This window comes from Vipera ursinii (genome assembly GCF_947247035.1).
Source record: "Vipera ursinii genome assembly, chromosome: 14".
Lineage (NCBI taxonomy): Eukaryota > Metazoa > Chordata > Lepidosauria > Squamata > Viperidae > Vipera > Vipera ursinii.
Window position 1 is genome coordinate 6212259 of NC_139527.1, and position 26151 is coordinate 6238409.

Sequence of the window (26151 nt, forward strand, 5' to 3'; positions counted from 1 at the left end):
AAAATCAGCTCCGGTTTCCCTACTTAATTGTATCCAAGCTTTTCTCCTCCGTGATCAAAAGAGAAAGGAAGTCTCCAGCAAGGCCCCAAAGAACTATATATATTTTGTTTATCCTAAGCTTCAAAGCAACTTGTATCTTTATCTTTACTATTCTTCACTAAACCCTTGGGTTTTTAGCTCCAATGCTATGCTGGCACCTGTGTAAAGGACAAACATATGACTGAAAAATTTATTCTCAGCTGGTGTCCACCATGTTGGTGGCATGTTTAGAGATTCACAGCGGAGGGAAGCATTTATTTATCACACCACAGGAACATCAACACTAACAGATCTGACAATCTGGAGTTCTTACAGAGAATATTACTCCTCATGCACCAGTCACAGGGACAAACCGCAGGGAAGTGGGCCAGAAGATCAGCCAACTATGTTCAGTTTTACTCAAGATGCCATCAGGATTATATCCATCCACAGGAAACCCTATGATAGCTGGAAAATCAGAGCACTAGAAGGGATCGCCCAAGGCCTTTCTAATTCAAGGCAAAATCCAAATTAAAGTATCTTCCAATAGGAGAGAATATTGGCAGCTCAGGGTTGGTGTTCCTTGGATGCTCTCTGAGCTTGCTGGTTTTCTTGCAGACATTTCATTACCCAACCAGGTAACATTGTCAGTGTTAGTGGCTGTGGTTTTCCCCTTCCAAGGAGAAACGTGGTAGGCGTTTCACTTGATTTTCTCCTATGGCCTTCTCCAGCCAAGGAGAGAACCACAGACATCGGCAGGGAAAGTGTCAGGCGCAAACAACAACATTCTCACATGAAGAGTTCAATTAGCCACTTTATTGCTTCTGCCTGTTATACAGGAATCTTCCCAGTCAGGCAGTTTGTTCCTGAGCTGGGCTAAATAAAGTTCAATGGCATTCAAAGGGAGTCAGATTTTGCCCTCTTTGAGCATATATAATGATTCCAGACATTCCTGATTGACCCCCCTGGCTTTCCTAGGTTTTCTCTGACAGCACATAAACAGGAAGCAAACCACACACTCATTAGCACTGATGATGTTATCTAGTTGGGTAATGAAACGTCTAGAAGCCAACAACCAAGTTTAGCGAGCGCCAAGAATACTAAAACATCTTCAGACAAACAGCCAAAGGAAGTTAGCTATCCTCTTGTGTTATTCAGCTACAGTTAGCTATCATTCCGATGTCCCATGGTTACCTTACCCTAACCTTCCATCAGAATCTGCCCTCCTGAAATTTAAAGATAATTTTTACCCTTCCAAGGTCCCTTCCAATTCCTATTCTATTCTATTCTATTCTATTCTATTTCTATTCTATTCTATTCTGTATTCCATTTCTATTCTATTCTATTCTATTCTATTCTATTCTATTCTATTCTATTCTATTCTATTCTATTCTATTCTATTCTATTCTATTCTATTCTAATTCTATTCTAATTCCATTCCTATCTTATCTTATCTTATCTTATCTTATCTTATCTTATCTTATCTTATCTTATCTTATCTTATCTTATCTTATCTTATCTTATCTTATCCTATCCTATCCTATCCTATCCTATCCTATCCTATCCTAATTCCATTCCATTCCATTCTCCATTCCTCTATTCTGTTCTGTTCTATCCTCTGCTATGCAAGGAAATGGGCAGATTCCTTTTTTGCAGTTGATCACCTGGTTCTGTTGGAGGCCAGCACAAAATCCTTCAAAGGGAGGAATAATCCAATCTATTCCTGAGTTCCTTAACCATCTATAGCAACCAGAGCTCTAAATTCAGAAAGCAAAAAAGGTCACTTCTAATGATTTGCTCGCTCAACTCCGAGCAAGCCTGGTGCATCGGTCTAAAAAAAAATTATTGCTATGCCTGGATCCTACACGGAAGGCTGTGTCTTCCTTTGAGGATTAATGATTATTCCAGCAACGAGGCACCGTCGAACGGTCTTCATTACTTTCTGCCTTTACAAAGCAATTCCCAGGACTAGCTGCTGGGCTGGAAAGTCCCAAGCATGGGAGTGAACAAGAGATCCGGTAGGCCTGTATTAATCGATGGAAACGGGGCCGGAGTTCTCTCCAGCCTGGAGAAGATTTAATACAGTTCCTTTCATTAGTTTGGTCTGAACTATTAGCCCTCCTCGTAAAAGCCGAACAATTGGAAGAGACTTGGAAACCAAATCCAGAAAGAAAACATTTTTTTTAAATCAGCTGTACGCAAAGGTTTCTCCAGCCGAAGGAGAAAATGCAGAATTTTTGCCAGCTCTCTCGATCTCCTGGAAATCTTCTTCGATTTGAATCTGAAAGTAGTCCTTGACGTACGGCCACAATGGAGCCCAAATATGCAAATATAACACAGTGGTGTTTCTCCATCTTGTGATGAGTGGGCTTCGAACTCCTAAGAAGTCTTTACTGGGATGGCCAGTGCTAAGAATTCTGCAAGTTGAAATCCATACATCTGCAAATTCTCTCTTTTTCCCTTTTGCAAATTTTTACATTATTTTTTTCCCCATACAATTCGATAGTACTTGTTCAACGAACGTGTTGTCTGAGTTTATCATTCACTAATACCGTATTTTCCGGCATATAAGACGACTGGGCGTATAAGACGACTCCCTACATTTGCTGTTAAATTATAGGGTTTGGGCTATACTCGCCGTATAAGACTACCCTTCTTCCAACGCACAACAAATAAAAATTAAAAAACATCAGATTTGATTTTAATATAGTAATTTTAATTCAAATGCTTATGACATGCAGGTACTTAGTAGGAAAACTGTCACTTATAAACATAAGGCTGTTTGTCATCAAACATATAAACATAAAACAGTGCAAGCGGATTAAACTTTTCCTAATTCACTCTAAAGCTTTCCCTGCGCAGACCAAATGGGAGATCCGCTCCAGGTTTTCAAGCCAGCCCTGTCCCTAAAGTTTCAGCACCCGGTGTATAAGACAACCCCTGACTTTTGAGAAGATTTTCATGGGTTAAAAAGTCGTCTTATACGCCAGAAAATACGGTACAAATTTAATTCCTAATCCTTTATTCTTTTCTCCAGCCATTGATAAAACAAGTCCCAAGTTTGAAAGTATTCTGTTTCTTCTTTTTCTTTCAACCTCAGAGTAAGCCTGTCCATTTCTGCACAATCTAATATTTTTTAAAATTATTTCTTCCTCTGATGGTAATTCTTCCTTTCCCCAACATTGTGCAAATGTGATACTTGCCGCTGTTATCACGTGTAAAATCAAATATAGACTTTGTTTATCAATCTTTTCTGGCATAATAACCTAATAAAAAAAGTTCAAAATTTAACATCTACATGCTTAAAATCGACATGTTTTCCCAACATCTTTTCTTGCCAAGCATGTATCCAGTACCTCTTTGCTTTAACACATGTCTACCATACATGATGATAAGTACCTGACTTATGTTTACGTTTCCAACGTCTATCTGACATATTTTTAAGCATTTTTGCTAATCTTTGCTGGTGGGCAAATTTTCTTATTCGGGCGTGGCCGTAGCCTCTTCAAGAAGTTGGTCGGCAGTTTTTCAGGGCCAAATTTTCAGGTGTTGCTCCAGGAATGGTGGGGGGGGGAGGAGGAGAGAAGGACGGCTGCCTAATCCCACCTCCCAATCCTAGGAAAATCTCTCTGAGTGAACATTAATTTGTCCCAAAGCAAAAGGCACTCAGGATCTCACAATATAAGCTGCTTTTGCTATGCTAGGAACGTGCCTTTAGCATTCAGCAACAGGAGGCCAAAAATAGCATGCTTAAGTTTGGCAAAGGTGTTAAAAGTTGCACGAGAGCCAGTTCTCGGGATTGCAGGACTTTGGAATGTTCACGTCAGCCCCTCACCTTGGTGTCAAGTTTACCCAACTGCAATGGCAACAATTATATTTTTAAAAAGAAAAGTAGCAATGCAGATGGGGGAGGAATTAGCAGAATGACCAAGTTGGAAGGGACCTCGGAGGTCTTCTAGTCCAACCCCCTCCTCAGGCCGGAAAATCCTATACCGTTTCAAACAAATGGTTTGTCCAATTTCTTCTGAAAAGCCTCCAGTGATGGAGCACCCACAACTTCTGGAGGCAAGCAGTTCCACTGATTTAATTGTTCTCACTGTCAGGAAATTCCTCCTTAGTTCTAGGTTGCTTCTCTCCTTGATTAGTTTCCATCCGTTGCTTCTTGTTCCCACTTCAGGTGCTTTGGAAAATCAGTTGACCCACCCCCCCGCCGTCTTCTTTGTGGCAGCCCCTCAAATATTGGAACACTGCAGTCCTCTCTCCCCTACTCCTTCTTTTCACGATTATACTGTGATGTGTACATTTATATGTATTTATTTCATTCCTTTCTCCTTTTTGCCACTTTCTTTTGTTTTTCTGTGGCTTTTCACTTATTTTTTTCCCCCCACCGGGAATTTGTCTCTGTTCAAGAAGAAGTTAAAAATACCCATCTATTTGTTTCTTGCATGGATGATGAATCAACATTTGTCACTGCTCCGTCAGCATTTACAAATCTCTATTATTATAGGATGCCTGGATGCCGAGTTACAGAAGCACATAAAGTACATGCTGAGTGATTCATTTCATTTTCTCTGCTTTATTTATATCGGCCTAAAAAACTGATCAAATGTAAAACAGAATGTCTCAAAATGAGGTCAATGTCCCCCCCCTCTACTAGCACCACTCTATTTCTTGCTGCACATACCCAGACATGCTGCTGGTTGGTTCAACGGCCCAAAAAAAATGCAGTATGATGGATGGATGGATATGATAAGACAGACAGGCAGACGGACAGATATGGATGGACAGAGATTGATGGATTTATAATAAGAGCTGGATGAATGGATAGAGAACGGAGATAGATACGTAGAGATAGATGGTGGATAGACAGACAGACATGTGACAGAGATTGATATGTATAAAAGAGATGGATGAATGGATAGAGAATGGATAGAGATACATAGAGATAAATGATAGGATAGATCAGGGGTCACCAATCCCCCGGTCGATGGACCGGTACCGGTCCATGGCATGCCAGCAACCAATCTGCACAAACAAGCAAAGCCCCATCCGTGGGATGCAGGCAGCAGACGAAACCACGCATCCACCGGTCCACGAAAAACCTCTCTCCATGGAACTGGTCCCTGGTGCCCAAAAGGTTGGGGACCTCTGGGATAGATAGATAGATAGATAGATAGATAGATAGATAGATAGATAGACAGACAGACAGACAGACAGACAGATAACAAATAGTACTATTGGACAGTGTGAATACCCAGGGGATGGGGGTGTGGGAATTTATCTTTTAACCAAGCAAGCTTTCGCACGGGAAAACTCAGCGCTGATTTCGCTTCTTCGCTTCTGAGATGCTGTACCCAATAAAGTTTTTGCCCGCTGGGATGTAATTGCCTTCAGGATCCCTTTTGTTGGGTTTGCTAGTTGGATTGATGACAGCAAGACTGTTGCTCTGCAAGCACAGACACCAGCACCCACCTGGGCAGCTGAAGGCAATTTCTGCTTTGTTTCCCTCCCTTTGGCCCGTGGAGACATTGTATGGACCCCCTTTCTCACCTCAGACATCCCGACGTGTTCTTGAAGACTGTACTCCATTCCGCATCTCTAGGCTTCGAATCTTCGTTCGGCTCATTCTCCCACCCCGAATGAGGGATGATGACCTCATTGGTCAGCGTCTGAAGACCGTGGTTAATGATCACCATTTTGAGGGGTTCGTAAGATGACAGGTTCCAAAGGGTGCCTTGAGTAGGAGGAAAGAGTGAAAAAAATAGTCAATAGAAATGTCCAGAAACCACTATATAGGCTTATGTGTTTGTTTTGTTTCCCATCTTTATTATTTTGACAAACAAGTCAAGGTGGCAAACACATCCAACACACCTTGCTCCTCTTTATTTTTCCCCACAACAATCCTGTGAGGTGGGTTGAGTTGAGAGTTGTCAGTTGGCTTTCATGGCAAAGCGAGGATTTGAATTCAGGATCTCCCAAGTTCTAGTTTGGCGCCTTAACCACTTAGATTCAACTGGCTCTAGGTTTGCAGTGTGGGTCAAGTTGCAAAGGGAATGCAATGTGATTCGAACATTGTGATCCAAAGAGAACAGTCCTTTGGGCACTCAGGCAAATTGGCCATCAACAGGCACGTAGAGATAAACAACATCTACACACCACTCAAGAGAGAGACAATCAAAAGCAATCAAAATGCCCAAAAGGAAACGACACTGATGATGATGATGTTTTCAAGCAAACAATAAAGCTGAGAGAGCACCCAAGACCCTACAGTCCTCCTTTTCTCCACAAACCCACCCCCTTCTAGCACTGATGATGTTCCCTAGTTGGGTAATGAAACGTCTGCAAGAAAACAACCAAGCTCACAGAGCACCAAGGACCCCACAGTCAGTCCTTCCTTCCTTCCTTCCTTCCTTCCTTCCTCCCTCCCTCCCTCCCTCCCTCCCTCAATTCCAATCCCTTCTAGCATTGATGATGTTACCTCCTTTGGTAATGAAACATCTGCAAGAAAATAATCGACGTCAGAGAGCACCAAGGACCCCATAGTCCTTCCTTCCTTCCTTCCTTCCTTCCTTCCTTCCTTCCTTCCTTCCTTCCCTCCCTCCCCTTCCTCCTCTCCATAAATTCCACCCCCTTCTAATACTGATGATGTTTCCTAGTTGGATAATGAAACATCTGCAAGAAAACCACCAAGCTCAGAAAGCACCAAGGTCAACCCCACAGTTGAAGCCTGAGCTACAAATATTCCCTTCTATCAAAACTCCCATTTCCCCCAAACAATTGGGAAAGAAAAGTTCCTGAATGGAACCATTTCCTACTCTGGATTGCAATTTAGGATTCAACGCCTTCCCTCATCCACAGGGCAACCGCATTCCATCCTTTCAGGAGTATCGTTAAAACAAACACGTCCCCACAGGAATTTTATCTTCAACTGCCCAGCCGCTTTAAGTGGCACTTCAGCTCCAGAGCCAGACAGGGCAAACAGATCTTGGATGATTTAAAACAGAGATCCCCAACCTTGTGGGCCCCAGGGACCGGTTCTGTGAAAAGAGGTTTTTCCATCGACCGGAGGTTGTGTGGTTTTGTGTGCTGCCTGCATCCCACTGATGGGACTTTGCTTGTTTGTGAAGACTCGTTGCTGGCATGCCGCAGCCCGGTACCAGGGGTTAGCGACTCCTGATTTAAAACTTATCTCGGTCCAATCACCTCCAAGATGGAGAAAGCAGGAGACAGAAGACGGGGGCAAGCAGGATGAAATGCTGTGGACATTCTGGTGTGAAGCTGTAAAGCAGGGGTCCTCAAACGTGGCCCTTTTATGACTTGTGGACTTCAACTCCCAGAATTCCTCAGCCAGCGTGCAGTTTCGGCGTGATGCAACTGGCCCGCAGGCTAGCAGTTTTTACACCCCTGCTCTGGAACTTTGAGATGGAATCTGCCTTCAAACCTGATCCCTTCGGAGAGATCCAGCTAATGGGCCAAATGTCAAGAGATTGTCCAAGCAGTCACCTCCAAGATGGAGAAAGCAGGAGACAGAAGACGGGGGCAAGTAGGATGAAATGCTGTGGACATTCTGGTGTGAAGCTGTAAAGCAGGGGTCTTCAAACCTGGCCCTTTTATGACTTGTGGACTTCAACTCCCAGAATTCCTCAGCCAGCGTGCTTGGTATAGGGTTTCCTGCCTAAGCAGGGGGTTGGACTAGAAGACCTCCAAGGTCCCTTCCAACTCTATTATTCTATTCTATTCTATTCTATTCTATTCTATTCTATTCTATTCTATTCTATTCTATTCTATTCTATTCTATTCTATTCTATTCTATTCTTCCATTCCATTCCATTATTCTTATTCTATTCTATTCTATTCTATTCTATTCTATTCTATTCTATTCCATTCCATATTTTCTATTCTATTCTATTCTATTCTATTCTATTCTATTCTATTCTATTCTATTCTATTCTATTCTATTCTATTCTTCCATTCCATTCCATTATTCTAATTCTATTCTATTCTATTCTATTCCATTCCATATTTTCTATTCTATTCTATTCTATTCTATTCTATTCTATTCTATTCTATTCTATTCTATTCTATTCTATTCTTCCATTCCATTCCATTATTCTAATTCTATTCTATTCTATTCTATTCTATTCCATTCCATTCCATTCCATATTTTCTATTCTATTCTATTCTATTCTATTCTATTCTATTCTATTCTATTCTATTCTATTCTATTCTATTCTATTCTATTCTATTCTATTCCATTCCATTCCGTTCCATATTTTCTATTCTATTCTATTCTATTCTATTCTATTCTATTCTATTCTATTCTATTCTATTCTATTCTATTCTATTCTATTCTATTCTATTCTATTCTATTCTATTCTATTCCTATTTCCATTCTATTCTATTCTATTCTATTCTATTCTATTCTATTCTATTCTATTCTATTCTATTCTATTCTAGTCATCAAGGAGAGTATCTTGATCTAGAAATAAGGAGAGATTTCCTGACAATGAGAACAACTGATCAGTGGAATGCCTTGTCTTCTGAAGTTGTGGGTGCTCCATCACTGGAGGCTTTTAAGAAGAGACCGGACAGCCACTTGTCTGGAATGGTATAGGCCGGTCTCCTGCTTGAGCTGGGGGTTGGACTAGAAGATCTTCAAGGTCCCTTCCATTTGTTATTCTGTTATTCTCTGGCCAGTGAATGGTGAGATGACAAGAATTGGGGGGGAAAAAACTATTACTGCTGCTGGCTCAGCGTCACACAGATTAGTTCTCAAGAAATGCACAAAAAATCAGTCTGCGCTCACCAACCAGCCAATTATCTTTGATTTCTTCCCAGGCAGTTATCGTAAAGGGCCGAACATTTCCAACCCAATGCATTTCAAAACCAACTACTGCAAGCCTCAAATTCAGGAGCAAAAAAAAAAACTAATAAAAAAACCCCACAAGGTTATTATGATTATTATTTGAAGATTGTAATTGCCAAACACAATTTGAGAACGAGGAGATGCTGCATTCTATATTCAATTTGTGTAAATAATTCAATTTGCAGGGCCGGGAATGAAAAGATTTATCCAAATGTTTGCCTTTGTAATGTGCTGTGGAGACTCACAACAATTAAAATAACCTATCAAATCACTTGGAAGATCGATTTGATCAATGCTTCTTTTTTTTTGGCAAGGTAGAGAAACAAGTGGTCACTTTCCAAATGCATAAATAACTTGTAGGTCAGCCTAGGGAATGTTCAAGCCATCTCACTAGGGTTTGTTTAACAAACCACGTTTATAAATGTTGCTTCACACAAGGGTGTGAAGTCATTGTTTTTGTTAAATAGGTCAGTCAACACACACTGAGATAGAGGAGACTGTCAAGAAACAAAGTTGGTCATACTAATTCAGAGAAGAGCAACTAAGATGATCAAAGGCCTGGAGGCTAAAACACATGAAGAACGGCTGCAGGACTTGGGTTTGGCTACTCTAAAGAAAAGAAGAAATAGGGGAGACATGATAGCAGTCTTCCAGTATTTGAGGGGCTGCCACAAGGCAGAGGGGGTCAGCAAAGCACCAGAGGGAAGGACGAGAAACAATGGTTGGAAACTGATCAAGGAGAGAAGCAACCTGGAATTAAGGAGAAACTTCCTGACAGTGACGACAATTAACCAGTGGAACAGCTTTGCCTCCAGAAATTGTGGGTGCTCCATCACTGGAGGTTTTTAAGAGGAGTCTGGATAGACACTTGTCTGAGATGGTATAGGTTCTCCTGCTTGAGCAGGGGACTGGACTAGAAGACCTCCAAGGTCCCTTCCAGATTCTATTCTATTCTATTCTATTCTATTCTATTCTATTCTATTCTATTCTATTCTATTCTATTCTATTCTATTCTATTCTGTTCTGTTCTGTTCTATTCTATTCTATTCTCTATAAAGATTCTATTCTATTCTATTCTATTCTATTCTCTATAAAGATTCTATTCTATTCTATTCTATTCTATTCTATTCTATTCTATTCTATTCTATTCTCTATAAAGATTCTATTCTATTCTATTCTATTCTATTCTATTCTATTCTATTCTATTCTATTCTATTCTATTCTATATTCTATTCTATTATTCTATTCCATTCCATTCCACTCCACTCCACTCTGTTCTGTTCTATTCTATTCTATTCTATTCTATTCTATTCTATTCGTAATTGTTAAGGGAATCTTTGCAGTTGTTAAGTTAGTCACACGGTTGTTAAGTGAATCAAGGGCTTCCCCCTTGACTTTGCTTGTTGGAAGGTCTCAAAAGGGGATCACCTGACCTCGGGACACTGCGGCCGTCATAAATATGAGCCAGTTGCCAAGCGGCCGGATATTGATCCCGTGAAGCGTGGGGAGGGGTTCACTTCCCAACCACAGGGGGGCAAAAGGTGGTAAAATCAGACCTGCCTCCCTTAACGACCCAACTGCAATCATGGGTTAAGGAGTGCCTGTATATTCAGCGCAGACCCAGAAGTGGCATTTCTGCTCTACAGACGTGGTGCTTCCTTTGCCCCCAAGCTCTGAGGCACTTTCAAACTCTCCCAAGAATTACTCTGCGATAAATACCCTGAGGGGGAAATAAAAGATGCTCAGTTCCTCCAGCTGTTCTTCCAAGGGAGGGTAATGAGTTTGCCGCAACCCAATCTCCATGGGGAAACTGTAATGCCACACCTAGTTTCATCCCTCGGAGAAACGTCAGGCCATACGCTGCTTTCTCAAATCCCGTTTTCTTTCCTTTAGGGCCTCCTTGTTCTCGTTCTGCTCCGTGCTGAGAATCAAGAGAACGATCAGCGGAGATACAAGATTCTCTTGGAACCTGAGGGGGCCACGTCCAAGTTGAGGCATAAACAAAAATGTTATGAATTGTGGCTGAGGCGACCGACAGTGTAACCCGGAACAGTGTGAGTTTGCTGACTGCACCGCCCCCAGTTTTAATCTAGGACAGGGGTCTTCAAACCTGGCCCTTTTAGGACTTGTGGACTTCAATTCCCAGAATTCCTCAGCCAGCATGGGGGAACTCTGGCCCCTTCATGACTTGCGGACTTCAACTCCCAGAATTCCTCAGCCAGAATGGGGGAACTCTGGCCCCTTCATGACTTGCGGACTTCAACTCCCAGAATTCCTCAGCCAGCATGGGGGAACTTTGAACCCTTCATGACATGCGGACTTCAACTCCCAGAATTCCTCAGCCAGCATGGGGGAACTATGGCCCCTTCATGACTTGCAGCCTTCAACTCCCAGAATTCCTCAGCCAGCATGCCTGGCTGAGGAATTCTGGGAGTTGAGGTCCACAAGTCATCAAAGGGCCAAATTTGAAGACCCCCTAATCTAGGAAAAGGCACGAAGAGAACTCCAAAACCACCACTTCACATGTCCACCAGTGAGACCTGCAACCTAATGTGCCTGTGGATGTTCACCCCTTTGGATTCACTTGGCTGGTTAAGAGCAGCCTTCATTATAATTTTCAGGGAGGTTCCTCCATGAAAACTGCACACTAAGGAGTGGAAACAAAGTAGAATGTGGTGCTGCTTCAAGGGGAGAAGAAAGAGACGTCTTGATGATCAAGTTGGGGAGTGAGTGGAATTGAAGGCACTAGTAGTACTTTTAAGATCATACAATAGCTTTCAAGTGAGAATCGTCCTCAGCTCTTCTCAAAAATGCTATCTAGGATCAGACCTATTTAGAAGTTGGATGGGAGGCACCAGGATGGCTGAAAGGAGGAAAAGGAAAAAGAAGAGGAAAGGGAAAAGGAGGAAGAGGAGAAGAAGAAGGAGAAGAAGAAGGAGAAGAGGAGGAGGAGGAGGAGGAGGAGGAGGAGGAGAATCAACCACTGACCTGTAATGAGTTCTCGTACTTCCATATCACTCGTCTTGCGCAACAACCTGATCAAAGCCGGGATCCCATCACAGTTCTTGATGGCCACTTTGTTTTCATTGTCCTTCCCATAGGATATGTTCCGGAGGGCCCCGCATGCTTTGCGGTGGACCTCAGGCTTAGGATGGTCCAGCAGGCCCACCAGGATGGGAATGCCCTTGAGATGCCTCACGTCCTTCTTGATCTTATCATTCTCGTAGCAGAGGTGTTGGAGGTAGGCAGCGGCGTTCGATTTCACGGGATCAATGGGGTGGCTGAGCATGGCGATGACTTCGGGCAGATCCGGATCGCGCCACCGGGGGTCTTTGCGGATGCTGTCAATGGAGGGGGAGCGCTTGCCCAGGCGGTCGATGCTAGCCATGCTGCCCCTCTCGGGCTGCGCCAAAGGCGCCGCGTAGCTGCCGTGCAAGTATGGGATCCGCTCGTTGACGATTTCGCTCTCGATGGGATCCTCATAACTCCTGTCGAGAAAGCAACCACAGTAGAGGATGAGTTGTTTATTTTAATGTCTAGTTTAATGAAGAGAAGGGTGAGGGGGGACATGATAGCAGTGTTCCAGTATCTCAGGGGCTGCCCCAAAGAAGAGGGAGTCAAGCTATTCTCCAAAGCACTGGAAGGCAGGACAAAAAGCAACGGATGGAAACTAATCTGTCTCCATGGAGCGTGTCTTGACCAAGATCCTGTCCTGACCATGATCCTTACCAACCTGGCTTATACATGCCCAGCTAGATCATTGCCAGAGCCAACAGCTTGCTCACGAACAGCGAGAAGCCTGTCTGATATAGTTATCCAGGATGGGAGGTTGTCCCTTCCATGTGTTTATTATTTTAGGTGGTCACGGAACCCCAACGTTGGAGAACTCCCAGTTTCACAGCTGGTGACAAAGACGCCCCTTGCAGTGGGCTTTATGGCTTACGCAAAGCCAGGATTAAATGAACCACGGCTTAATAAGGCAAGAATCCCAGCGCCCATCTTTGGCACGTTTTCCAGCCAAGACAAAACTACAGCCACCTGCCAAATTTGTGCATTTCCGTTTCTTGGCTTCGGAGCGTTGCAACAAAAGCCCACCGCAGAGAGATTATTTTTTTTCTTTCTTTCCAAATGACTCTGTGCCCTGAATAAACCTAGATTATATTAGCAGAGCCTACAGTAAAATGTAAAAGGTGGTCACTTCCAAGTCCATCACCTTACAAAGGATCCGGTTGGGTCAGAATAATAAGTTTGGACTTGGTTTTTTAACATCCTGAAATAAACTAAGCAGGATGTTTGACGAATAGGAAAGTTTTTTTAAAAAAATGAAGAAACGAAGGAGGAAGGAAGGAGAGAAGGAGTCGGAGAAAGCTTTTAGGAACATCCTTATTGCAAATATGTATAATTCATTAGTTTCCCGGGCTGCAATTTACAGTGTCTCAACAGCCATTATGTCTGCTTTTATGCAGGAGAGCTGTTTCCATTCTTCAGCAGAAAAGAAGATAATAATGTTACATTCATACTAATATTTTTCCTTGTAAGAAGCGAAAAAAGCTTTCCCTGAATACTAAAGAACGCCCAGGTAGAGCTAAACCGATCTTCCCTCCATCATTCGGAGTGAGATGTGTATGCTTTAAACCCAGCTCAAAAAAGCCGAACTCTTTCCTTCTTCTTAAATCCAGCAAGTTTAATTGTGCATCTTGCCAAACCCCTAGAGAGGCACAGAGCATCTGCTTCAACCCCCAGCTGTTTTTTTCCCCCCATCTTTCTCTTCTCATCGACTTCCTTCCTTCCTTCTGCTCCAGGGATGGAGATGGCAGGAAGAAGAAGTGGGTCTGTTTCAATGAACGGTTCACAGTCAGGCCAAGAGGAATCAGAGGAGAAAGAAAGAAGAAAGGAAGGAAGGAAGGAAGGCGGAGAGAGAGGAGAGGAGAAAGAGAGAGAGAGAGAGAGAGAGAAAGAAAGAAAGAAAGAAAGAAAGAAAGAAAGAAAGAAAGAAAGAAAGAAAGAAAGAAAGAAAGAAAGAAAGAAAGGGAAAGGAAAGGAAAGGAAAGGAAAGGAAAGGAAAGGAAAGGAAAGGAAAGGAAAGGAAAGGAAAGGAAAGGAAAGGAAAGGAAAGGAAAGGAAAGGAAGGAGGGAAGGAAAGGGGAGAGAGGAGAGGAGAAAAAGAAAGAAAGAAAGAAAGAAAGAAAGAAAGAAAGAAAGAAAGAAAGAAAGAAAGGAAGGAAGGGGGAGAGAGAGGAGAGGAGAAAGAAAAAGAGAGAAAGAAAGAAAGAAAGAAAGAGGGAGGGAGGGAGGGAGAGAGGGAGGAGGAGAAAGAAAGAGAAAGAGAAAGAAAGAAAGGGAGAGAGAGAGGGGGGAGGAGAAAGAGAAAAAGAAAGAGTAAGAGAAAGAAGGAAGGAGGAGAGAGAGGAGAAAGATAAAGAAAGAAATGAAGGAAAGAAGGAAGGAAAGAAGGAAAGAAGGAGAAGAGAGAGGGGAGGAGAAAGAAAGAGAAAGAGAAAGAGAAAGGAAGGAAGGAAGGAAGGAAGGAAGGAAGGAAGGGGGAGGGGAGAGAGAGAGGGGAAGAGATAACCTTAAGGCTTCTTTGACTTGTCAACTGAAAGCAAGCAAGTCTTTGGCACCTCTGCCTCCTCCAGCTTTCTCACCTGTGCACAGGTGAAGAAATCACTCGTGTACAGATCAGGCTCTGTTCCATGGCAGGGACCAGCACTTTACTTTTGATCTTCCAGCGTCAGCTTGGAGGAATGCATCACCCCAACGAGAGCAGCCGGCTGACAGGAGAAGACCCTCCCCCCTCCTCTTGGAAGGAGAAATGGAGCTGGCAAGCAGTGCCCGAGTCCCCATCATCCACAGCCCTGCTATTAAATTATTCCCAAAGCCTCTCTCTTTAGGCTTTGCTCCTATCAATGGAGGTCTCTGTCGCCGAGTCCACCATTGCAAAACAGGCAGGATTACAGAGCCCGCTGCTTCCCCTCAGCTCCTACAGCCCCTGACCTTCAAGCAGGATTGGCCCTGGGAAACGCTGTTCCTGGGAAACCATGATGCACAGAGAGGGGGAGGGGAAGGATGCTCTTGACTCTGGATGCAAAGCTCTCTTTCCTTTCTGACTACGGATAAGAGGGAAGGTTTTTCCTGCAGATTTAAAACAGGACAGACAGACAGGATGGATGAGAGAGAGAGAGAGATGGATAGAGCAGATAAGTAGGGATGGATGGATGGATGGAGAGAGATGGATAGAGCAGGTAAGTAGGGATGGATGGATGGATGGATGGATGGATGGAGAGAGATGGATAGAGCAGGTAAGTAGGGATGGATGGATGAGAGAGATATCGATAGAGCAGGTAAGTAGGGATGGATGGATGGATGAGAGGGAGATGGATAGAGCAGGTGAGTAGGGATGGATGGATGAGAGGGAGATGGATAGAGCAGGTGAGTAGGGATGGATGGATGAGAGGGAGATGGATAGAGCAGGTATGTAGGGATGGATGGATGGATGAGAGAGAGATGGATAGAGCAGGTAAGTAGGGATGGATGGATGGATGAGAGGGAGATGGATAGAGCAGGTAAGTAGGGATGGATGGATGGATGAGAGAGAGATGGATAGAGCAGGTAAGTAGGGATGGATGGATGGATGGATGGATGGAGAGAGATGGATAGAGCAGGTAAGCAGGGATGGATGGATGGATGGATGGATGGAGAGAGATGGATAGAGCAGGTAAGTAGGGATGGATGGATGGATGGATGGATGGATGGATGGAGAGAGATGGATAGAGCAGGTAAGTAGGGATGGATGGATGAGAGAGAGATGGATAGAGCAGGTAAGTAGGGATAGATGGATGGATGGATGGATGGATGGAGAGAGATGGATAGAGCAGGTAAGTAGGGATGGATGGATGAGAGAGAGATGGATAGAGCAGGTAAGTAGGGATTGATGGATGGATGGATGGATGGATGGATGGATGGAGAGAGATGGATAGAGCAGGTAAGTAGGGATTGATGGATGGATGGATGGAGAGAGATGGATAGAGCAGGTAAGTAGGGATGGATGGATGAGAGAGAGATGGATAGAGCAGGTAAGTAGGGATTGATGGATGGATTGATGGATGAAGAGAGATGGATAGAGCAGGTAAGTAGGGATGGATGGATAGATGGACACAGTAGAAAGATAGATGATAGATAGATACCAACTGACACAGACAAACACACACACACAGAGAGAGACAGAGAGACAGACACACACAGACACACACAGACACACACAGACACACACACACACAGAGAGAGAGAGAGAGAGAGAGAGAGAGAGAGAGAGAGAGAGAAGGAGGGAGGAAGAGAGAGACAGAGAGAGAGAGAGACTGCAGAAGTTTGACATGGACATATGGATCACTCCCACTTAACCGACCTTCACTCTAAAATGAGCAGACCTGCTAAAGGTACCTAGAAATGCCAATTTCTGGCACATTTGGAGAAAATAGCTGTTCCGGGCCTCATGGAAAATGCCAGTTTGCTTCACTGAGTTTACGGAATAAATCACAGTGAGTTGTGACACTACACCTGGCGCCCTTGTATGATGGATGAATCATGGCGCCTTTCTCAAAAGGAATCATATATTACTTACGTATGTATTTAAACATGATATGCCTATATTCGCAGCCCAGAGTGGAATCTCAAAAGAATGTAGAAAAGCGTTCCAGAGAAAGCAATCCTCGAATGCAGACTAGGCCATTATCCTCACGTTCAACGGTGCGATATTACAGAAATAAAAACGATCTATATTCAGCTAAGCAACAGGTAAATATGCAATTGATCAAACTTAGCCACTTCGGCATGGCAAACCCGTGAGGGTTATAAATAAGGCAGGGCCTGAATTCTGCTTTTAGGAGGATAAATTTTACTTTCTAGAAATACTCCTTAAAGGAACATTAAAGCTGGTTGCTTTTTCAATCCATTTTAAAATCCAGTTTTGGTCACCGCGATGTAAAAAAGAGTAAGAGAAACGAAGAGCAACAGAGATGATCAGGGGGGCTGGAGGCTAAAACATACAAGGAACGGTTGCTGGAATTGAGTAAGTCTAGTCTAATGAAGAGAAGGACGAGGGGGAGGGAACATGATAGCAGTCTTCCAATATCTCAGGGGCTGCCCCAAAGAAGAGGGAGTCAAGCTATTCTCCAAAGCACCTGAAGGCAGGAGAAGAAGCAACGGATGGAAATTAATCAAGGAGAGAAGCAACCTGGAACTAAGGTTGTTATTCTGTTATCTCCAGGTGTAGGGTTTTTCGATGAGGCTGTTGAGGCCACTTGGAGGTTTATCTGTGTCCTCAGGGTCACCTGAGTGGTGCAAATGGGTGTGGAGCCTTCTTGGAACTGTTGGAAGGACTGTGTTGTAGACTGAAGTGGTCTCAATGGCTCTCTAAAAGAATGCAAATGACCAGCTGTCTGCAAGGAGTATAAATCCTACCACTCCCCACCATCCAGTCAGAGCTGAAGAAGCTTCTTGGATGAGAAGCGAAACAAAAAATTCCAGTTGCCTCCTAAAAAAGCACTTTGGGGACAGGTCCATCCAATCTTCTTACACTTGGAACCAGGAAGAAAAATAAATTAATCCCACCTAACAGACCCCCCCCACTTTTCATACCTTTAAATTTAGGAACATCAGCTCCTAGCTTAGTCCACTCCAGACTTTTGTCTCCAAATATTGTCTACAATGACTTAAGACACAGTTCTTCAGTACTCAGCCCCAAAGTTCATTCCCTCTTTGCTTATGATTTACCACCAAACTCTAATCCTTTCAGTGATCATAGTCAGATTTCACGCATCACGGTTAAATTCAGTCTAATGCGCCCTTTACCCACTGTCCAAGGCAGAGATTGAGTTTACGTATCACATTAAGCCACTCGATGCTTTGGCTTAGCACGCCAAAGTCTAAGCCAGCTAAAGACTTTGCGTGTTGTGTGTGGCCTCAGCCAACTGTGGTTTAATTGTTCAACCATGGCTTAGCAGGATATGTGAAGGCAAGCAAAGTGCGGAAGTAGTTTTATCCATGGCAGACAGCGTTATCAAAGGGAATCAACCAAGGGAAACCATTATGGATCCGCTGGGTTCAAAGGCAGTATATACCACTCGATGCCAGTTGCAGGGGAACAGGTGCAGACGAGATCTAATGCTTCCATGACACGCTGTGGACCATCCAAAGCCATCTGCTCAGTCTTTACGACAAGTAGAAGATTATGGCCTTTTCCTCTCAACACATCATTAAAACAGGATTTGCTTCGAGAAGACAGAGTGACACATTGCCAACTTGAGTTGCCCAAGGAAGCTTCAACTAATGGCTGAAGGGCAGGGACAGTCACTGGCTACTGATCAAGATGGATGTCTATTTTGCATCCAGGTTCAAATGAAGCAAGAGTATGGCTTGGGAACTTCAGTGAAAGCCACCTCCTGGGTGATCTAGTTTTGATGACCACAATATAAAAAAAAGACATTGAGACGCTAGAAAGAGTGCAGAGAAGAGCAACAAAGATGATTAGCAGACTGGAGGATAAAACATATGAAGAACGGTTGTTGGAATTAGGGATGTCTAGTTTAACGAAGAGAAGGACAAGGGGTGACCTGATAGCAGTGTTCCAATATCTCAGGGGTTGCCACAAAGAAGCGGGAGTCAAGCTATTCTCCAAAGCACCTGTAGGAAGGATGAGAAGCAACGGATGGAAACTAATCAAGGAGAGAAGCAACTTAGAACTAAGGAGGAATTTCCTGACAGTTAGAACAATTAACCAGTGGAACAACCTGCCTCCAGAAGTTGTGGGAGCTCCATCTCTGGAGGCTTTTAAGAAGAGACTGGACAGCCATTTGTCTGAAATGATATAGGGTTTCCTGCATGAGCAGTGGGTTGGACTAGAAGACCTCCAAGGAACCTTCCAACTCTGTTATTCTGTTATCTCCTGGTGTAGGCTTTTCCGATGCTTTTGGTTTTCCATTCCAGATACGGAACGTTTTCTTGAATCTCTGCTCAGATGCAGCTCTGCCTTTCTTTGGGCAATTATCACGGGACCAAAATTAGTTTGGGTATATAAATTTCCAGGCAGGCGGACAGAAATCTCCTTTTGTGCACTAATTTATGTTTGCAGGCACTTTCTGAACTGTTTTTCTCCTCTCCCCACCTCCCGATCTATATTGAAATGTGAGCTTGTTCGGAAACTGGGTCAACAGTGAGAAGAAAGAGGGAAGCAGAGAGAGAGGATGAGAGCACGGTGCAGGGAACTGGCTACCTGGTTGGTTGGAGACTGGTGGAAAATGGCAACTGCAATTAGGACAAGAAACAGAGCTATAACCAGTTCATTACCGGTCAGAAATGGATTGCTCTGTGATGGGTAAGCAGGGGAAATGAGATGCCCTGAGCAAAATCCAGCTCATTAAGATATCAGGAATGAGAGTCCTTGAGTTGCAAAGGGTCCCTTAGGATACAAGTATAGTCCTCAACGTACGACCATGACTGAGCCCAAAATTTCTGTTGCTGAGGGAGACATTTGTTCAGTGAGTTTTGTCCCATTTTAACCTGGTCTTTTAAATGAATCTGGCTTCCCCGTTGACTTTGCTCATCAGAAAGTCACAAAAGGGGAATCACAGGAGACCACTGCGACCGTCGTAAAGATGAGTCAGTGGCCAAGCATCTGAATTTCCATCACATGACCGTGAGACTGCTGCGACGGTCCTTAAGTGTGGAAAAACGGTTGTTAAGTCACTTGTCAAGGTAATGATTTAGAAGCTAACCAGCTGATGTAATGTAAGATGTAATGATGGGGATGAAAGAGCAGGGTCTGTGTCTCTTTAAGAGCCAGTAGGGTCTGTATCTCTTTAAGAGCTTTGTATAAAAAGGGAAGGCTCTGCAGACGTGTTTTCTCTCTCTCTTCTGTTTTCCTGCTGAAACTGCTTTGTGTTGGATCCTGCTGCATTAGCATGCTCTGACATCACTTTTTCCAGCGCCGTTGTAACTTGGAACGGTCAGTAAACAAATCATTGTTAAGTCAAGGACTACCTGTACTCTCTCATGAAAATCGACTGTCAACCTTCCTCTGCCTGCTGTGTTTGTTCATCTATGGGCCAAGTTTCATTTATCGGTAGAATTATTAACCTTTCAAGACTTATTGAAAATCAATCCCTTCGCTCATTTTTAAATGGAAGGAAAGCTACTGGACTCACTCTTCCTCCGTTCAGCCTCGGTAGAACCAGGAAAGGGGGAGCAGAGAAAAAGCTACAGTAAATCAGCCAAACGTGTCACTAAGTGGAGAAACGGATGTCTGGGTGATTGTAGCCAAGCGGGGGATATCTTGACAGTGGATGGCCTCGGCTAATGGATATTGTCAGAAGTTAGCAGAAGCAGGCAGTATATCACGCAAACAAGATCCCATGTTGGTAGCTGAGAAGAAAAGAGAGTTGATCAAATTGGCTCCTCCAGCTTTTGAGGTCTACGGGACAAAAATCTGAGCTTCGGTCACCAAACCAGCCCAATGCAAGGACCAGAGAAGGCTGAGAATCAATTAATGGATGGATGGATGGTTGAATGGTCTTACTTTAAGTCCTTCATCTCTTTGTTGTTTGCGACTAAAATGGAAGGACTCGCCTCCAGAAGTTGTGAACGCTCCAACACTGTAGGTGTTTAAGAAGAGATTGGACAACCATTTGTCTGAAATGGGATAGGGTTTCCTGCCTGAGCAGGGAGTTGGAATAGATGACCTCCAAGGTCCCTTCCAACTCTTCTATTCTATTCTATTCTATTCTATTCTATTCTATTCTATTCTATTCTGTTCTGTTCTGTTCTGTTCTGTTCTGTTCTGTTCTACAATCTGTTCTATGCTATGCTATGCTATGCTATGCTATACTAATTCTGCACTCTACTCTACTCTACTCTACTCTACTCTACTCTACTCTACTCTACTCTACTCTACTCCACTCCACTCCACTCCACTCCACCCCACCCCATCCCATCCTTTTATGGCTAAGATGAGATTAGAACTCATTGTCACCTCTTTTGGCCTAGAGATGCCCAGCTGACATTCATGGTTAAGGTGGGACTAGAACTCACATTTTCCTGGCGATTGGTCCATCCATCCAGCTGCCTTTCATGGCTAAGGTAGGACTAGAACTCATCGCCTCCTGATGTCTAGCCTGATGCCTTAACCACGACACCAAACCGGCTGTCTTGTTACGATCTTTAGGAATCCCCACTTAGTAAGGAAGAGACCAACATGTACTCAGGGTTATCAGCAGACTAGACTGCGAATGTGTGCTTGATTCAAGGTCATCCCTACAGCAAGCTACCTCGGGTAAGTGGGGAGTTGAGTCCATAGTTTCCAGTCTGGTTCTACCCTCTGAACATTACTACCAAAGCAGAAAGGGAAGGTAGGCAGAACAACCCATCTACAGATAGTCCTCGACTTACAACAGTTCATCTAGTGACCCATTCAAAGTTACAGCTGTGCTGAAAAAAGGGACACTTACGACCATTGCAGCATCCCCACGGTCACGTGATTAAAATCCAGACGTTTGGCCACTGATCCGTATTTATGACGGTTGCGGGGTCCCGTGATCCTGTTTTGCGACCTTCTGACAAGCAAAGCCAACTTAACAAAGATTCCACTTAACAACGGTGTTACTAATTTAACGACTGCAGTGATTCGCTCAACAAATTCAGCACGAAAAGTCGTAAAAATGGGGCTAATCTCACCGAACAACTGTCTCATTCAGTGACAATAAACTTTGGGCTCAGTTGTTGCCGTATGTCGAGGACTGCCTGCCTACGGTCAGGATTGAGTTTTGCCAGCAAAGAGTGATCCATTCTTCTCCTCTTATTCACCCGCTTTGAGGAAGACCCGACCTACCACCTTTTGTCGAGCAGATATTTTGCTTTTCGGGAAAAGGAATAAAATGGATTTTTTTTTGCAACCAAGGGTTAATAACTGGGACCTTCACGGTTACATTTTTTTTTAAAAAAAGATCATTACTTATTACCAGACTTCCTCAGCAGCGAAAGACGGCAAGGTAATTTATTCGTGCAAAAATCGCTTGGAGAATTCGGTGAGAGACGGGGTTGGTTTCAACAAGAGACCTCACCTAGGCTTTTTCCACGTTCGGACCCGGCGCGTTCCAATTAAATGGCTTTATAAAGTCCCTCGATCGAATTGAAATAAAAAGTCCCCCATCCTTTAAAACTGCAAAGGCATCAGCGATACACAGGAAGTCCGTGACTCCTTAGGGAATCGTGCCCGATTTTACGACCCGTTTTGTCATGAACCGCTGCAGTCGTTAAGTAAATCACATGGTCATTAAGCCAAGCTGGATTCCCCCCCCCCCCGGTCGACTTTGTTGTTTCAAGCCGGCTCCCAAGGTCACAAACGGTGTGACCTGGGGATGCCGCAAACCAGGGGTCTTCAAACTTGGCTCTTTGCTGACTTGTGGACTTCAACTCCCAGAATTCCTGAGCCAGCATGAGGGAAACTAGGGCCCCTTCATGACTCGTGGACTTCAACTCCCAGAATTCCTGAGCCAGCATGAGGGAAACTAGGGCCCCTTCATGACTCGTGGACTTCAACTCCCAGAATTCCTGAGCCAGCATGAGGGAAACTAGGGCCCCTTCATGACTCGTGGACTTCAACTCCCAGAATTCCTGAGCCAGCATGGCTCAGCTTGGAAACCTCTCCCTTTCCCCTCAGCGTAGCTGGCTCAGGAATTCTGGGAGTTGAAGTCCACGAGTCCTGAAGGAGCCAAGGTTGCCTACCCCTGCACTAAACCAACAGCCGAGCCGTAAACCTCACCCTAATTGGAGAACTAACAACTCAGACAAACAAGCTAAGCATGTAAACAACAGCCTAATCAAAACAGCCTAGCCGCTTGTATAGAAACCGAGAGCAAACCCCACTTCGTTCTAGCACTGATGACGTGACCTAGTTGGGTAATGAAATGTCTCCAGCAAAACAACCAAACTCAGAGAGCACCAAGAACCCAACAGACCTCCTCTTCCTCCTCCTCCTGCTCCTCCAACCTTTCTCCCTTCTACCACTGGTGAGGTGACCTAGTTGGGTAAGGAAATGCCTCCAGCAAAACAAAGAGGACCAAGGACCACACAGACCTCCTCCTCCTCCTCCTCCTCCTCCTCCTTCTCCTCCACCTCCTCCCTCCCTTCCTTCTAGCACTGGTGATCTTACCTCGGCACCAAAACAACCAAACTCGAAGAGCAACAAGGACCACAAAGTCCTCCTCCTCCACCACCACCCCTCCCCTTCCCCCTTTCCACAAACCCCACTCCCTTCTTTTAAAGTGACGATGTTCCCTAGTTGGGGAATGAAACATCTGCAGCAAAACAACCAAGCTCAGAGAGCACCACACAGCTCAAAGCTTCTCTTCCGTTGAGATCTGGTTCTGCGGACTGTAGCCAACCTTGAGCAAAGGAGCTTAACGACAGGTGAGTGAGACAGGTTGGCACGTTACCAACTTTCAACGATTAAATTCTGGGCCTTAGATATAAAAGCCTGGCTAGTTGCATTCATCTACTGGGATACCCCTACTGCGGCACCGTTATACTTCCTTAATAATAACTTATCAAGTTTCATACATGTAATATATAACTTATCAAGGAGAGAAGCAACCTAGGAGAAACTTCCTGACAGTGAGAACAATTAATCAGTGGAACGGCTTGCCACCAGACGTGGTGGGTGCTCCATCGCTGGAGGTTTTCAAGAAGAATCTGGGAAGTTATTTGTCTGGAATGGTCTAGGGCAGAGGTCCCCAAACCCTGCTCCGTGGACCAGTAGTTGGCTGCGGCATGCCAGCAACCAGTCTGCACAAACAAGCAAAGCCCCATCTGTGGGATCCAGGCAGCACATGAAACCATGCACTCTCCAGTCCGTGGAAAAACCTTTCTCCGTGGAATCGGTGCCTGGTGCCCAAAAGGTTGGGGACCTGTGGCCTAGGGTCTCTTGCCTGAGCAGGGGGTTGAACTAGAAGACCTCCAGGGTCCCTTCCAACTGTTACTCTGCAAAATCAGTGGAATGACTTGCCTGCAGAAGTTGTGGGTGCTCCATCACTAGAGGTTTTCAAGAAGAGATTGGACAACCATTTATTGAGCAGGGGGTTGGACTAGAAGACCTCCAAGGTCCTTCCAACTCTGTCATTCAGTATTGCCATTCCAAACCCTTGCTACTTTTTCAAAGCAGAGGAGGAACAAAGAACCCAGACAAAGAGGGACATTCTTGAGCAGGTGCCATAAATAATGCTAGTACCGTGGTGAGGTCTTCTCCATTGCTAGCCCTCAAACTCTCCTGCAAGTCCGAATCCAGCAGACTTTCCACTGCTCCTGCAGGACAAGAGTCCTACAACGGGTTGCCTACCTCCACCCATCCAGCCATGCCTTTACCTTCCCTTGTGAGGTCTCCCTCTCTCGGAGACCCCAGCCGACGTCCTCCGATTCACCGTCGAGTACTCTGGATCGAGTTCATAGCCTTCGTCGTCAATTCCGAGGCTGCGGTTATCGTCCTCCAGCCCGTACGGCTCAGGTTGGAACCGTTCCGGCTGGGAGCGATTCAAGTCTGCGTTGCTCCCCGTCTGCACCTGCGGCTGGGCCAGCGGTCCATAGTTATCCCTCCTGCTTGGCAAAGTGAAGCTACCATCCTCAGGCCGGTAATTGCTCCCGGGTACGTAGGCGTAATGCGGGCGGTAGTTGACACTGCGGGACAAGCTTCCGTAATTGTCTGGCAGGTCGCCGTAACCGTTGTGGCTGACGAAGGAACGATATTGGCCGTCGTGACCCTCTGGGTAGGAATCGTTGTAGCTGTTGTAAGATCGGTTCAGAGTGGAGGAGGCCTGGGGGGTGATGTACCGGTCTCCATTCTTGACTTGCCTTCTGTCTATGGAGTCGGTGTAGCTACCCATGGGGGATGATCCGTCCATCACAGGGAGGCCATCAGGACCAAGGGGGACCTGGCGCACCGTTCTAGTCGTGACGGTCTTGACCATTTTGGTGACCTGCGAGGCAGAGAGAGAGAGAGAGAGAGGAACACAGACACTGTTTATTTCTGGAAGCCTGGTGGGCTGCGGTGTAAATTATTTTACCCCCACACGTCTGCACTAATGCTTTCCCACCCAAAGGGATAAGAGGATGAGCCATTGGCCATCAGTCGGTATCCTTCACAAGGAGGTTGGAAATGGCCTACCGAAGAGGTAGGCCTATCTCAGCCAGCATCCTCTTCATCCCCCCCAGCCAATCAGGTCACAGGTGTTTAGTAGTGTTCATGATGTCATAGGCGACATCATCACGGAAATGACATAATTCATGCCACTTGTGTTGGGATGTCACTTGTCCCACCATCGTGGACATCCATAGATCAGGAATGGAATAGAATGGAATGGAACAGAACAGAATAGAAATATAGCAGAACGGAAGGGAAGGGAAGGGAAGGGAAGGGAAGGGAAGGGAAGGGAAGAGAAGAGAAGAGAAGAGAAGAGAAGAGAAGAGAAGAGAAGAGAAGAGAAGAGAAGAGAAGAGAAGAGAAGGGAAGAGAAGAGAAAAGAGGAAGACTTTACACTAACCAGCATACATTAAAATGAAATGTTGTTGTATTCAGCTCTCAAAAAATACCATTTTGCATAAACCCACATACACATATATGTATGACACAGAGTAACGTCAGTCTAGTTCAAATGTATACATATACATGGCGAGAAAATAAATGCAAATTTACAAGGATGGCATAAGCAACAAGGCTGTTACCGAATCTAGTAGTTCTTCCTCCTCCTCCTCCTCCTTGTCTTCCTATTATTATTATTATTATTATTATTATTATTATTATTATTATTATTATTATTATTATTATTATTCATTGCACAGTCAGCCAGATGTTCAGACTGGATTTGGCATTTTTGTCTACCTATCGAGTCCTTACCGAGGACCTGGGATAGGCAGATGCGAATGTTGGATGGTATTACAGATATCGTCGCAGGATGGAAGCAGTTCCTAGTAAGGCCGCCTTTTGCAATTGACTAATTATTATGAACCATGATAGAGCCAGCCGGGTGTTAACATAGATTGAATCCAGAGTCAACTCTGTTCTCAAGGCTCTTCTTTTCATTCTGGAGATGCCGTGGACCGAAGATGCTTTGACCTTACTAGGAAAGTTCATGAAACACAGCCTTCCTTTACAGAAGAGAAGCTACAGATTATCTTGCTCCAAAACCATGCAGGAAAAGTCCTCCTCTTCGTGATTTTCCACCCCTATA

General features: G+C 44.5%; 1 protein-coding gene across 1 annotated transcript in view; it reads right to left on the bottom strand.

The window, feature by feature from the left end:
* Window positions 1-25243, bottom strand: part of ARVCF (ARVCF delta catenin family member) — a gene marked incomplete at both ends in the record, with an annotated part of 67357 nt that extends 42114 nt beyond the window's left edge. Inside the window, 4 exons of the mRNA XM_083373412.1 lie at window positions 5569-5752; window positions 11873-12372; window positions 24293-24900; window positions 25232-25243. Of these exons, the coding sequence (XP_083229538.1) occupies window positions 5569-5752; window positions 11873-12372; window positions 24293-24900; window positions 25232-25243 (1304 nt within the window). The remainder of the gene's footprint in view (window positions 1-5568; window positions 5753-11872; window positions 12373-24292; window positions 24901-25231) is intronic.
* Window positions 25244-26151: the final 908 nt, after the last annotated feature.